The 15,640-nt window shown below is 37.8% G+C and overlaps 1 protein-coding gene across 2 annotated transcripts in view; it reads right to left on the reverse strand.

The window, feature by feature from the left end:
- LOC118000690 (24-hydroxycholesterol 7-alpha-hydroxylase) overlaps positions 1-15,640 on the reverse strand; it is an 88,244-nt gene that overhangs the window by 18,497 nt on the left and 54,107 nt on the right. The window contains exons 8-9 of one of the 2 annotated variants that reach the window (XM_034990520.1): positions 9,967-10,100; positions 6,190-6,366 (exon numbers count right to left, since the gene is read on the reverse strand). In XM_034990520.1, coding sequence (XP_034846411.1) covers positions 6,205-6,366; positions 9,967-10,100 — 296 coding nt within the window. In that variant the 3' untranslated portion in view covers positions 6,190-6,204. Of the gene's footprint in view, positions 1-6,189; positions 6,367-9,966; positions 10,101-15,640 lie in introns of those variants that run through there. The other variant, XM_034990519.1, reaches the window with a different exon arrangement.

The raw sequence follows: 15,640 nt of genomic DNA on the forward strand, positions 1-15,640 counted from the left end.
TTGGGATCGCTGTGGCTGTGGGACTGAGGCTAAGTAGCGTGTTTCCTCAAGCAGAAGAGTCTGCATTGTCCTTCCCTGTTTATGCTATCGTAGGTTTTCATGATATATAAATTATTCTAAGAACTAAAAACCGTGTCATAAAATCACTCTTCCATTATCATGTTCAGGAACCATAGGACAAAGAGCTCTCCCATAGTGTGTAACCACTAGATGGCTGTCAGCTTTACTGAGACAGAAACATTTTATTAGTAACTCCCAGAACCAATCACTGGAAGCCACTTATCTATTTAACCCTGCGGGATTTTGAAATGTCCTCAAGATATTTGCAAAACACTTACCTTATGCACCTAGAATATAAGCACCTTACAATTAAAAACATGTCTTTTTATGGTAGCAGGAAGTGGTGTATGGGAAGGGGGGGTCATTATTTTTTTTTAAATGAGAGGTGGGGGGGCAAAGGAAAGAGAGAATCTTAAGCAGGCTCCATGCCCAGCTCAGAGCCTGACACGCGGCTCAATCTTATGATCCTAAGATCATGACCTGAGCTGAAATCAAGAGTCGGACACTTAAACGACTGAGCTACCCAGGCACCCTGGGGTCATCATTTTTAAAAAAATTTTTTATTGTTATGTTAATCCCCATACATTACACCATTAGTTTTAGATGTAGTGTTCCATGATTCATTGTTTGTGCATAACACTCAGTGCTCCATGAAGAACATGCCCTCCTCAATACCCATCACCAGGTTAACCCATCCTCCCACCCCCCTCCCCTCTAGAACCCTCAGTTTGTTTTTCAGAGTCCATCGTCTCTCATGGTTAGTCTACCCCTCCGATTTCCCCCCCTTCATTCTTCCTCTCCTGCTACATTCTTCTTCTTCTTCTTTTTTTTCTTTCTTAACATATATTGCATTATTTGTTTCAGAGGTACAGATCTGAGATTCAACAGTCTTGCACAATTCACAGCACTTACCAGAGCACATACCCTCCCCAGTGTCCATCACCCAGTCACCCCATCCCTCCCACCCAACCCCCCACTCCAGCAACCCTCAGTTTGTTTCCTGAGATCAAGAATTCCTCATATCAGTGAGGTCATATGATACATGTCTTTCTCTGATTGACTTATTTCCCTCAGCATAACACTCTCCAGTTCCATCCACGTCGTTGCAAATGGCAAGATCTCATTCCTTTTGATGGCTGCATAATATTCCATTGTGTATATATACCACATCTTCTTTATCCATTCATCTGTCGATGGACATCTTGGCTCTTTCCACAGTTTGGCTATTGTGGACATTGCTGCTATAAACATAGGGGTGCACGTACCCTTTCGGATCCCTACTTTTGTATCTTTGGGGTAAATACTCAGTAGTGCAATTGCTGGATCATATGGTAGCTCTATTTTCAACTTTTTGAGGAACCTCCATACTGTTTTCCAGAGTGGCTGCACCAGCTTGCATTCCCACCAACAGTGTAGGAGGGTTCCCCTTTCTCCGCATCCCTGCCAGCATCTGTCATTTCCTGACTTGTTAATTTTAGCCATTCTGACTGGTGTGAGGTGGTATCTCATTTGAGGTTTTGATTTGGATTTCCCTGATGCCGAGCGATATTGAGCACTTTTTCATGTGTCTGTTGGCCATTTGGATGTCTTCTTTGGAAGAATGTCTGTTCATGTCTTCTGCCCATTTCTTGATTGGATTCTTTGTTCTTTGGGTGTTGAGTTTGATGAGTTCTTTATAGATTTTGGATACTAGCCCTTTATCTGATATGTCATTTGCAAATATCTTCTCCCATTCTGTCGGTTGTCTTTTGGTTTTGTTGACTGTTTCCTTTGCTTTGCAAAAGCTTTTTATCTTGATGAAGTCCCAATAGTTCATTTTTGCCCTTGCTTCCCTTGCCTTTGGTGATGTTTCTAGGAAAAAGTTGCTGCGGCTGAGGTCGAAGAGGTTGCTGCCTGTGTTCTCCTTTAGGATTTTGATGGACTCCTGTCTCACATTGAGGTCTTTCAACCATTTGGAGTCTATTTTTGTGTGTGGTGTAAGGAAATGGTCCAGTTTCATTCTTCTGCATGTGGCTGTCCAATTTTCCCAACACCATTTGTTGAAGAGACTGTCTTTTTTCCATTGGACATTCTTTCCTGTTTTGTCAAAGATTAGTTGACCATGGGGTCACCATTTTTTAACCAAAGAGAAGCCCTGTTGGCTCCAGTGGGGGCTGAATATTGCTTGAGGTTTGGCAATTGCAGTGCCAGAAGTGCCGGAGAGAGCTCTCAAACTGGGAAGAGAGCGAGGATTGTGCTGGTGCCCTCTTACCGTTTTTGAAGTAGGGAAAGACTTGTAAGATCCCAAACCTGTCTGTTTCTTCTACCCCTCCTGGAACTGGGGTTAGAGAGCTCATGGCTGACTCTGAGATCAGCTGATGAGGACTCTGATGTGTATTTGGAGGCGGGGCTGGGGACCCCTGGGACAGGGCTCCAGGAAAGTCAACAGCTGCCCTTCCTCTCCATACCAAATAGACCCCTTTAGTGGCTTTTGAGCCATAATTATGACTTGGAGACTACCGGCTGCCAAAGCCTACAACACTGGCTAATAAAAGACTTCAAATGGAATCTCAGTAACAGAGTTAACACGGAGCAGACCAGAAAGAAGTTCCTGTCACAGAGGCAGATGCCAGGCTGATGAATGGCATAAAGGGTCTGGGGTAGAGCCCCACGTTGGGCTCCACTCGAGCATGGAGTCAGCTTGAGGTTCTCTCTCTCCCCCTTCCTCTGCCCCTCCCCCTGCTCATGCGTGCTCTCTCTCTCAAAATACATAAATAAAATCTTTTTTTTTTTAAAGATTTTATTTATTTATTTGAGAGAGCGAGAATGAGAGAGAGAGAGAGCATGAGAGGGGGGAGAGTCGGGAGGGTCAGAGGGAGAAGCAGACTCTCTGCCGAGCAGGGAGCCCAATGCGGGACTCGATCCAGGGACTCCAGGATCATGACCTGAGCCGAAGGCAGGCGCTTAACCAACTGAGCCACCCAGGTGCCCCATAAATAAAATCTTTTAAAAAAATTAAAAAGCATACATTTTTGCATGATAAAAAATGCTGTCAAAATTTTAGAAAATTCAGAAAAATAGAAAAAGCTAGAAAACAACCAGAGTGCTAACATCAAAAAACAGTCATCAACTGGCTAGACTTCCCTCCAGTACTTTTACCAGTTTAGTGTTTTGTTGTTGTTGTTGTTGTTAAACATAGTTTTATCGTGCTGAATAGTTAATTTTTGAATCTTACTTTGTTCACCTAATATTATAGCATAAGTATTTTTTCCTTTATATGGTAGACACATTGTGAAGTTTTATCTCCAATGTTTGTTTAATCTTTTACTGGGTAGGTTAAACCATAAATAATTTAATCATTCCCTAGGTTCTTTTCTATAATAAATGCCATCAAAAGCATCTTCTTCCACAAAGCATTTTTCATATAAAATCTTTTAACATAGATGTTCAGAAGACATAGGGCATGGATATTTTTGAAGGCTGTTAATACGGTTTGCTCAACTGTTCCCTCAAATCTTGCGCCTAAATATATTTCTAGCTGTAATATATGAATGCCAATTTCATTGCCCTCTTCTCTGCTAATCTGACATTTTTAATAGGTTATTTTTGGTTTCTATATACATTTTTATGTCTTTGTTGAGCATTTTTCCATGTTAAGTTATTTTCTCCCATGAACTCTTATGTTCATGTCCTGTCCTCAATAATCTATGTTATATTCATGCTTTACTTATTGATCTGCAAGTTCTTTAAATATTAAAACTATTTACCCCTGTGTTGTACTTATATTTATATTTGTTCATAATTTTTGGTTTACATTTAACTTGGATTATACTTTAAAAAAAAGACATGTTAAATTTTAATGCAATATATTCAAATCTGTTCATTTTTGTGGTTTCATTGATGAACCCTAAGCTCTGGCAGCCCTTTTCTCTCTAACATAGTGGTTCTCAAAGGTGGTCTAGAAACTTCTGGGAGTTCTCAAGACCTTTTCAGAGGCTCTGCGAGGTCAAAAATCATTCCTGGGTAAAAGACTCATTCAAAGTATAGGATAAACCAAAGGATTTTCATGTAACTGAGTACAAAAAATTCACTGATATTTCAGATTGCAACAAACTTTTAAGAAACTCCCACTCTTGGGGCACCTGGGTGGCTCAGTCGGTTAAGCATCTGCCTTTGGCTCATGATCCCGGGGTTCTGGGATTGAGCCCCTCATCGGGCTCCCTGCTCATTGGCGAGTCTGCTTCTCCCTCTCCCTCTGCCCCCTCCCCCGCTCGTGCTCTCTCTCTCTCAAATAAATAAATGAAATCTTTAAAAAAAGAGAGAGAGAAACTCCCACTGTTGAGTTTGAGTGAGGTATGAGAGAACAGCCAATCTGAAAAGGCTATTGTAATATTGATTCCTTTTCCAGTGACATGTCTGTGGATTTTCTTTATTTCCATGAACGGAAATAATAAATCACAACAGATTGATTCCAGACACATTTATGGGAATCCAGATGTCCTCTATTAGCAAGGCATTAGACAGATCTGCAAAAACTTAAAATGATGCTATTCTTCTACATTTTTTATGTTTTGGAAAATACAGTTATGTTTCATAAAACCATGTTATTATTTTAACACGTAATAGGTTTCCTGTTATTTTTATTTACCAAATAAATATTATAACAATTTCTCAGCTTTAGTTTAAAATAAAGTTAATATTGGTAGATATAATTCACATAGATAACACTCTTTGGGGTTCTCAATAATTCTAAGCATACAAAGCAATGCTGAGAACAGAAAGTTTGAGAACTGCTACTCTGAAAGTTAAAAAATACCCACTTTTTAGCCAGTCATCCCAAACCACATATTAATCTCTTCCCCTTCATTGACTTATAATGATTAATTTATCCTATATTACATTCTTATGTACAAAATGGTTTGTTTCTGTATTATTTTTCCAGTCTGTTATACTGATACTGAACATCTAGTATGACACCTTATCATACCATTTTATTTTATTAAATTTCATGCCATTTTAATTGTTGTAGTTTTATAACATGTTTTAATACCTTCAGAAGATAATTAATAGTCTTTAATAATTCATATTTTCCAACACTTCCTTGTTTATTCTTTTCTGGGCATTCTTGCAGATTAACTGTGTACCAAAAGTATAAAACCTTGAAAAGAGAATACTGGTAGAAATTTAAAAGTTTTGGAAAGACAGTATAGTAAAGAAAAAGAAGGAATAGAATAAGTCAAAGAAAGTAGATAATATTTGTCTGTTTTAATTTGTTCCAAAAATATAGAAAGGAGTAAGTACAGAAGCAAAAAATAAACGATGAGACCATGTTCAGATGACATCAGGAAAGAGCAGTGGGAGAGCACTTGCTGTGTTCACAGCAAGAAACTTTGACCAGTTGTCCAACGGTGTAGGAAACATGAACCTCTGCCACTACTTGACACAGATGACCCCATTTGAAATGTTTTTATAATCCAAATTTCTGGGAACCCATTAATATATTCAACAGACTTTTCACCTGTTTTAGAAAACTTATGAAGGTTAAAAGGACCACATTGTATGAATTTATACTAAGGAAATAATTACTAATGTGTACCAGGATTTGGCTATACAGATGCCCATCTTTGCACTGTTTATAAACAACTGGAAGCCATACACATTCAGGATTAGGGAACTGATTTAAAAATCAATACTATGTCCAATATTAGATTATTATGCTACAATTCAAAGTGGTGTAGATGTCTTTTATTGAGACAGAAAACTTTGGTGAACTACTATTAATATAAAAGCAGATTATGAGAAAATTAGCACACTATGGCCCCAACTGAATTTTTTAAAATGCACAGACTACAGGAAAAAAATCTGAAATTATGAGAATACCAAAATGTTCTTAGTGGTTATCAGACTTGTAAAATTTTGAGCAATCTTTATTTTCCTCTTTTAGCTTTTTTTAATGGTTTCCTCCTGAAAAATAATTACCATGATTTATTTATGTAATAATAAGAAAAAGCTGTGCAAGTTGTCATTTTCAGAGTTAAAGCCTCAACTCTGCAGGGGAGGAGTTCACAGGGATTAGCGTACGCTTCCTCGGAGGAAAGGTTGTATTTATTTTATTTATAAAAGAAATAGTAAGTACAGAAGACACTGCTGCACCTTTTACAAATATTAAAAAGATATTGTGAAAAATAAGGAAAGGAAGTTCTGGAGCATTCTTGGAAGATGGCATCCTGAGTACATGTCTCTGGGTTGCCCGATCACTAAGAGAGCCACCACTAGGGCTTGGAGTGAGCCTGGATCCATCTGGGCCTCATGTCCTCTAGGAAGAAACTGTGAATGTGAGGAAGTGGAGGTAAGAGACTATGATCTTTTCATAACTTCTCTAATTGTTTCAGACATCTATTACTTTTAATTAAAAATTTTTATTGGAATCCATAATGTTAGAATTATAAAACAGCTCAGTTGTGTAAGGGTATTATATGCAGTGAATCATAAATGTGCTTATTGCCTTGGACCAATAATCCACTATTAAAACAAAGTTCAAGAATAATCATTAAAAAAATTTACTATGCACAAAGATGCAAATAATTACTATATTAAAATAACCACAAAGGAAAGTATCTAAATTCTCAAGAGTTAGGAAATAATTAAATATTTAAGCTACCAATTCAGTGGCCTATTATAAGGCCATTGAAATAAATATTAAAACTCTGAAGCATGAAAAGTATAATAATGTTTAAAAAATGTTTAAATCAAAGATTTATACTATGATGAAACATAGGTTTCAGTATTGATGTCATACAAGGAGCAAGTTAGATAAAGGATCATCGGGGTTGTACATGCACAAGTGTATATGTGTGTGCATGTGTTTGAGCTTGGTGTTTCTTTTGGTAAAGTTCTTGAATGAGTAAAATTACCTTTGAAAAAATATGAGATGTTAATGGCCACAATAAATTTATAATCTGAGATCAGAAAGAGGAAATGAGAGAAAAAGAAAAGAGTTAAGGAAGAAGATGGAAAACATACTGCTGATTTTTCTTTTTACAGTCTTTCACACACACACACACACACACACAGAGAAATAAAGAAAGCAAAAGGAGGAAGGATAGAAGAAAGGAAAGAATGAAGGAAGGAAGGAGAAAGAGAGAGTAAGAAGGGAGGGTGGAAGAGAGAATAAAGAAGTAAAGAAAGGAATCTGAGTGTTCATGAGAAAGGGGGAAAGACAAGCATAAACTATTTTTTAAGAGATTGTCATGTTATAGAAACCAGACAAAACAGTACAAAAGAAAAACAGAAAGAAAGAAAAGAAAAGAAAAGAAAACTACAGGCCACTATCTCTCATGAACTGAGATGCAAAAAATCCTCAACAAAATATTAGTAAAACAAATTTAACAATGTATAAAAAGAATTATACATCATGATCAAATGAGATTTATTCCAGGGATGAAAGGCTGGTTCAACATTTAAATCAATAAATGTAATCCATCACAACATGTTAAAAAGAAAAAGCTTATGATTATATCTACTGATGCAGAAAAAACACTGGACAAAATCCAACATCCATTCATAATTAAAATTCTCAGCAAATTAGAAATAGAGGGATATTCCTCAACTTGATAAGAAGTATCTACCAGGGGAACCTGGATGGCTCAGTCATTAAGTGTCTGCCTTTGGCTCAGGTCATGATCCCAGGGTCCTGGGATTGAGCCCCTCATTGGGCTCCCTGCTCCATGGGAAGCCTGCTTCTCCCTCTTCCACTCCCCCTGCTGTGTTCCCTCTCTCGCTGTGTCTCTCTCTGTCAAATAAATAAAATATTTTTTAAAAAAAGAAGTATCTACCAAAAACCTATAGCTAACATTTAGCTTAATAGTGAAAGACTTTCCTTTAGATCAGGAACAATGCAAGGATATCTGTTGTCACTACTATCATTCAACACAGTGCTGGACATTAGAGCCAGTGTAATAAGGCAAGAAAAAGAAATAAAAGAAGTAAAATATTATCTACATAGAAACTCCCAAGGAATCTATAACAACACTTGTAGGACCAATAAGTATGTTGAGTTTTGCAAAGTTGCTGATACAAGGTGTACACATAAAAATCAACTGCATTTCTACAAACAAGTAATACCATTGGGAACCAAAATTTTTAAAAGTACCATTTACAAAAGCTCCAAATAACTGAAATATTTAGGTATAAATGTAACAAAGCATGTATAGGATCTGTATACTTAAAATAACAATCAAGATACCTACTAGCAGGTAAGTAACTTCCATAATTCAGCTAATTATCTGTTAGCCAGATATAAAGCTAATAAAATTTCAATAAAAACTATAGTATTATTCAGAGTAATAAACACATTCCTCTACTAAATTGCACCAAGTTGTTGGACCATATCTCATCAAAGCATATCTTTTTATACTCATATTTTTTTTAAAAAAAGATTTATTTGTTTATGAGAGAGAGTGTGAGCAGGGGCAAGGGGTGGGGAGGGACAGAGGGAGAGGGGGAGAAAGAATCTCCAGCACACTCCCCTCTGAGTGAGGAGCCCGATATGGGGCTTAATCCCAAGAACCTGAGATCTTGACTGGAGCTGAAATCAAGAGTCAGATGCTTAACCAACTGAGCTACCCAGGCACCCCTTTTTATACTCATATTTTAAAGTACTTAATAGATTATTTAAAAACAAAAATTGTTGGGGCGCGTGGGTGGCTCAGTTGGCTAAGCGACTGCCTTCAGCTCAGGTCATGATCCTGGAGTCCCAGGATCGAGTCCCACGTCGGGCTCCCTGCTCAGCAGGGAGTCTGCCTCTCTCTCTGACCCTCCCCCCCTCATGCTCTCTATCTCATTCTCTCTCTCAATTAAATAAAATCTTTAAAAAAAAAAAAACAAAAAACCCCACAAAAATTGTTAAAATCCCACTAAAACTAAATGCTATAATTTATGTAAGATCTGCTAAATAAACTATGTCTCCTTTAGATGTAGCAAGTTGCAATTTTTATAAAATTTGGATTTTTTGTTTCTTTTGTGTTCTACTACTAAAAATTTTCCTTGGTTTGAATCCAAGCCATCTCAAACTGTGTGTAAAAAAGCTAGTAAGAGTTGAGGGCTGACTAAATGTGATCTATCTGGATAATGCAGGCCCTACGTCAAGCCATTTTGAAAAAAATATTTTGTTCTGCATGGTTTGCCAAATATTAAATTGAAAGTTAGCCACATGCACATAACTTTTATGGAGCACTTGAGAATTTTCTCCTACTTTGCTCATAGAAAGGACCTCTCGGGCGCCTGGGTGGCTCAGTTGGTTAAGCGACTGCCTTCGGCTCAGGTCATGATCCTGGAGTCTCGGGATTGAGTCTCACATTGGGCTCCCTGCTCAGCAGGGAGTTTGCTTCTCCCTCTCCTGCTCCCCCCTCTTGTGCTCTTTCTCTCTCTCACTCTCTCTCTCAAATAAATAAATAAAATCTTTAAAAAAAAAAAAAAAGAAAGGACTTCTCTCCCTCACTCAGTGCTGATTGTTAATATCAGTTGCTATTATCCATAGCATTTCTGCTTGATTTCTATAGGATTATACGAATTCTGATATGCAATCACATAGCCAGAATAATTATTAAAGGGTTATATTTTAGCTAAAATAGTCGTCAACAGATAAATATCCATATTAATAAGATGCTGCTGCACAACTCTTATTAGTAAACTGTTCCAGCATCATTAGTGTTTCATGGAACTTAAGGAATTATCTAATAATATATGGGCATTATATGTACTCTTTTTCCTTCAAAGTTGATTATTTTTTTCTCTTTTTGATTGATTTTTAATTTAAATTCATTTAATTAACATATAATGTATTATTGGTTTCAGAGGTAGAGTTCAGTGATTCATCAGTCTTATATAATACCCAGTGCTCATTTTTAAAACCAAACCAAAGCTCACCAAAATTTTAACTGGCTTCAGAACTTTTCTAGTAATGATACCAGGGGCTCTTAAACGAATGGCTTCCAAAATACACCACTTGATTAGTGGGAGTTTCTTCAAGTCATCCTCAGATACTTTCATCTTATCTCTACCTGTAAAGAGAATTCCAAAAAATTTTTAAAAGGTGCACTTAAAGAAGCCAGAAAGTGATTTCATGGAAGATCATCAACCCACAGATTAGAAGCTGCCTCTGACAACAAATGTTAGCATTGCTATTACTTTTTGCATACCAAGTTTAGTAACTGAGTGACTCTTTTTATCATTTTCCTCTTACCAAGATCAAATGTATGGCCCCCCAAATTAAACCATTGTTGATTATTTCAAGGTGATGGACTGGGATCCAACCTTGGTCTTCACCTTCCTACGGCTATCAAATGATTAAGATAGGGTCCATCAGAAAAGTGTTCAATTTTCACTCCTTTCATTCTTTCTTGTCCAAATTCTTCTTCTACTTAAGGAAACAGTGATAAAAGATTGGCATCAAAAGCATAAAGTAAAAGATCTGAGAAGCCATCTGCCTTACTACTTCTACCTCTTCCCTGATGATTCATTTTTATTTTTGCTTTTGATTTTTCAACCATACATCTCAGAAGGCCCAAAAAGAACATGAGGAAAGGGACAATGGGGCACATGTATTACATCTGGAATGATGAGTTCTCCCTCTAAACATAGGTGTATCAAACACTCCTAATGTAATATGCATACTTCAGCTTATGTTTAGATTGAAGGCACCTGAAAAAGGATTGGGGTGAATCTTTTTAGGACCCAAAATATGGTTAGGGTCTTTCAGTCCAATTAGACATTTCAGTTAATGGTATTTCAAATGAAATGTTTGCATTTTGAAAATTATTTAAAACAACTCAGCTTTCAATTTGATTTTGACAGTATTTGCTTAATAAAAGTCAACAACATTGTCAGTTTAGTTAAGTCAACTTTCACATTTGCTTCCCAACTGTATTGGGAATGAATGGGTTAAGAGTGAAATGTAAGGTCTCCAGGCATGTCTCTCTTACACTCTGGATGAGGCTAGTTCTAAAGCAAGCCCAACCTACAGGAGAGGTCTAGGTGGGTGCTCCCTGGGAAATCTTATCTGTCAGTACATATGGAATTCCTGAGCAGTCAGAAGCAAATGTCTTTGGTGGAATCTGGGAACCAGGCTTTTTGAGCTATAGTTCTGTTAGTACCCATAGGGGCATCTATACATTCCATTCGACTTGACAGATTCTTGAGCTCTGAATAAGGGCCAGGAGTTGAGTTAGGCTCTACTAGAGTTACAACAATTAAGGCATTCTTGCAATATACTTAGTCTACTAGAAGGTAAGAGACAAGCACACGGTTAACTGGTACACCACACAAGCAAGGAAACTGTTCTGTGACATGTAAACTATTCCAGTATTTTGTTCTAATATAAAAGCAGGGAGGTTCATGACCAACTAAAGGAAAAACAAAAAATTCTGTGAGTGTCTTCCTCTAAAACTATAACTATAATTAGTTCTTTGCAGAGAGTAGACATTAGTAAATAAATATTGAATTAACAAATGGTCCAGCTTCAACATGGGGAGATAAATGAGTGCATATTCCAGGCAAAGGAAAGAGGAAGAGTAAAAGGAAGACTGCAGAAAGCATGGGTATGTTCAGAAAATGGTAATGGGTGTAGAGGGCCTAGAAGGTGAGGTAAATGTGATGGAACAGTGAGAGATCCACTGAGGCCATTATAGGCCACCTTCAAGGCCATTCTGGAAAATGTGGAGACCAGGGAATTTGGGGACTTCCTGTCTTGGGCTAAGAGAGGATGAAAACTTCAACAATGAAATAGTGATACACAGCATTGTTCTTTTTTTTTTTTTTAAGATTTATTTATTTATTTGAGAGAGAGAAAGACAGAGAGACAGAGAGAGAGTGGCATGGAGGGGCAGAGGGAAAGGGAGAGAGAGTTCCAAGCAGACTCTTCACTGAGCACAGAGCCCAACAAGGGCTCGATCTCACAACCCTGAGATCACGACCTGAGCTGAAACGAAGAGTTGGACACTCAACTGATTGCACTACCCAGGCACCCCCACAGCACTGTTCTTTATTAAGACCTTCTGCTTATTTGCTCAGACCTAAGTAACCTAATATTAAAGAGAGACAAATGTGGACTACTTGCTTAACCTTCACAGACAGTGTCTCGCAAAACTGTTGCTTTTGCTTTTCCATTACAAGGACTGGAAAATAATAGGTATGCCTTTTGCATCTTCACAACCTAAATATAACAGTTTTTCCAAATTGTGCTCTATGAAAGAACATTTTCAAGATGTCAAATGTTTAAAGCAGACGAAAGGTTTTATGGCCAACCAAATACCAGGAAATGTTAATATTCTGTTGGTGATTCACTGAACACATTAGCATATTACAGGTTTTGAGAAATCCTGTAGTAGAGACAGCTATTTATGCCAACGTTCCCAAACTTTTTAAAACTCCCATTATCTATACAGGCATCATCAATAGCTATTTAACAAGGACATAAAAGATAATTAGCTATATAAAGTAATGGCTATGGATCCTAAGACAATCTTTCAAAAAAAACCCAAAAACCAAAAAACAAACAAACCCTGGTTTTCATTTGTCTGAGCATTACCAGCACATACCATATGCCTGAGTGTGCCTGTGGAAAATCCTCTAACAAGCAGTTATTGCAAGCCAAAGGCATTATTACCATCAGAAAACTATCTCGATATGCCATGGAAAGCTAATGGCACCAAAATTGTACTTCTTTACTCTTTTTTTGAAGTATCCCTGTACTTTCTAAGCTAATTCAGAAAAAATAATTTAGAAAATCCATGGTCGGAATTAGAAATTCTTTATTTGAAAAAAGGACTGAAATTGTTGCAAATGCCAGAGATATCACTACTAAATCAAATGAACAAATATCTTTTTGGCATTTAGTGGAGAGCAAAGTGCTAACTAAGCATCGCAGGGGATATAAGAAACTAAAGGCAAGGAAGGGTAAGTGCTTTCCCCAGACAGTGTTAAAATGAGGAATTCTGAGGTTCTAATTTATGAGTTTATAAATGATGCACAAACTTGCAGCACTAACATGTGGTAGGTGTTCAGTACAAGGTAGTATCTATTACTGTTACCATTATTATTAGTGTGAATTTAGTAATAACTCTAGAAACCACACCCTCCTGATCAACTTTTGTTTTATAGCTGATAAAATGATTCTTTTCCCTGAAACCTCAGTTGGGAGAAAAGCTACAGTTTGAGAGCCTATCCAATACTAATTGGATACCATGCCTGAGGAAGTCTTTCAATCATTCACCCAGCAGATATTTACTGAGAACCTCTGAGCAGTGTCCAAGTGCTGAGGATGAAGATGAATGGAAGAGCCCTGGCTCTTAAGGAGTTTATAGTCTGATAGAGAAGGCAAAGAACTAAAAGTAGTTAATATGGGGTAAGGGTTACTGCACTGAGGCACACAATGTGCTATGGGGCACAGTGGTGACAATGACCAGACTGGGGTCGGTGGGGATGGGTGGTTGCGAAGGAGATGTCAGAGAGGCTTCCAGAAGAAGTAAAACCAGAACAAAGGATTGGATACACCAAAGTGAAGGACATGTTCACAGAAGAGGAATTCAGCTAGCTGGAATAGAGTTCAGTGCAGGAAGTCACTAGATCAACTAGATCAGTGTTCCACTGAAGTCCCAGGCTGCCCATACCAGCTGAAGCCAGAGCTAGTGAGAGATGGCTCCTTTATCCAACCTCTGAGTGTGACCCAGGAGTGCCTAGGTTTCATTTCTGGGCCTTCTCTTCTCTAGGTAGATTCTTTTTCTTGAGGATTCAAACAAATGCTTTTCTATAAAATACCACCAACAGGCTGGTCATACCAAGAATTTTATCTTCTGCCTTTGATCACCTTTCTGAGATCCATCTTATGTTTATCCAACTGGCTTCTTGATAGCACTGCTTGGATGTCTAAAAGACATCTTGAAGCATGCTTTGGCCAACATTGAACTCTTCATTTTCCCCACCAGAATAAAGCCTTTCCTCCCTTGGTCTTGCTATCACTGCAAATGGTAGCAAAATTTGTCCAGTTGCTCAAGCCCAAGTCATCTATGATTCATCCCTTTCCCTTTTACTCCCATTTAATTAATCACCAAAACCTGTTGTTTCTATCTGCCAAATAGATCTTACTGCCATTCACATCACTCCATCTCCATAGCTATCACTCTTGTCCAAATGCACCATCATTTTTCAGCTGGCCCATGGTGATAGCCCCCATCACGCTCCTTGCTCCCACCTGGCTCTGCTATCATCCTTACGTAAATCAGACCAGGTCAGTACCCTGTGCAGATCCCATTGAAGGCTTCAATGCTATTTAGAATTAAATCCAAAATTCTTACTTTGGCAAATGAGACCCCCATCTAACACTCTAATCTCATCTCATACTGAATCCTGGGGGCTGTGTGACCTTTATAAATGATCCAACCTCTTTGTGCTTCAGTTTGCTCACCTACAAAATAGGAATAATGAAAGTATCTGCCCTATATGGTTGTTGTGAAGATTAAAAAAGTTAATACATGTAAAGTTCTTACAACTATGACTGGCATATGGCCAAAACTCAGTAAATGTAACCATCATCATTATTATTATTTCTTCTGCCTTATTCCAACTGTTTGAAAGGCTAGCTCCCTCTTATCTTTCAGACCTCTGCTAAAATATTTTCTCCTCAGGAAGCCCTTCCCTTACCAGCTAATGTCTCCCAAATCACTAGCATGCTGTTTTGTTTCCTTTAGATTTCCTGTTAATATATGAAATAATTTGGCTTATTGTTGATTGTTGGATATGATGTCATGTTTTTCACAATCTTGTTCTTTCTATTTTTTGATGTATCCTTAGTATCCAGCACACTGTCTGGCACGTGGTAGGTACTTGATAAATTTTTATTGAATGAGTAAATGGATAAATGTCTAAAATAGTGGAGGGAGAAATCAAGAAGTTTTTATTTTGTGTAACAACAATGGGAGGGATGCAGAGGAGAAGTCAAATTTTAGAGACATTTCTGAGGGAGAATGTGAGAATCTTTAAATAAATAAGAATTTACTGAGAACCTGGTATATGCTAGACCAGTGGTTCTCAAACACTAAGCATGCCTCAGCATTACCTGGGAGGCTTGTTAAAACACAGATCTAAAGGCCCTACCCTCAAAGTTTTTGATTCAGTAAGTCTGAAGTGGGGCCTAAGAATCTGCATTTCTGGCAAGTTCTCAGGTGCTACTGATGCTGCTGGCCCAGCAACCATACTTTAAGAACCACTGTGCTAGATTGAAAGAAGTAGAAGAAATGCTTGAATTTTATTAAATAATCTGGGTTTAAAATAGTTTTTATTATCAGTTTTTAAATGACCTCTTTAAGACAATGGAGGGAAACACACTGAGTAGGCAAAAAATAAGATTTAAATTAGAAATTCTGAGTGGATACACAACTGACTCTTGAACAATGCAGGGATTAGGGGTGCTGACTGCCCTCCCACCCCCCAGTCAAAAATCCATGTAATAACTTTTGACTCACCAACAATTTAACTACTAATAGCCTACTATGAGCGCACATGCACGTGAGATGGGGGAGGGGCAGAGGGAGAGGAAGAGAGATAG

Source organism: Mirounga leonina, unplaced genomic scaffold (genome assembly GCF_011800145.1).
Source record: "Mirounga leonina isolate KUSES-001 unplaced genomic scaffold, KU_Mleo_1.0 Mir_53, whole genome shotgun sequence".
Lineage (NCBI taxonomy): Eukaryota > Metazoa > Chordata > Mammalia > Carnivora > Phocidae > Mirounga > Mirounga leonina.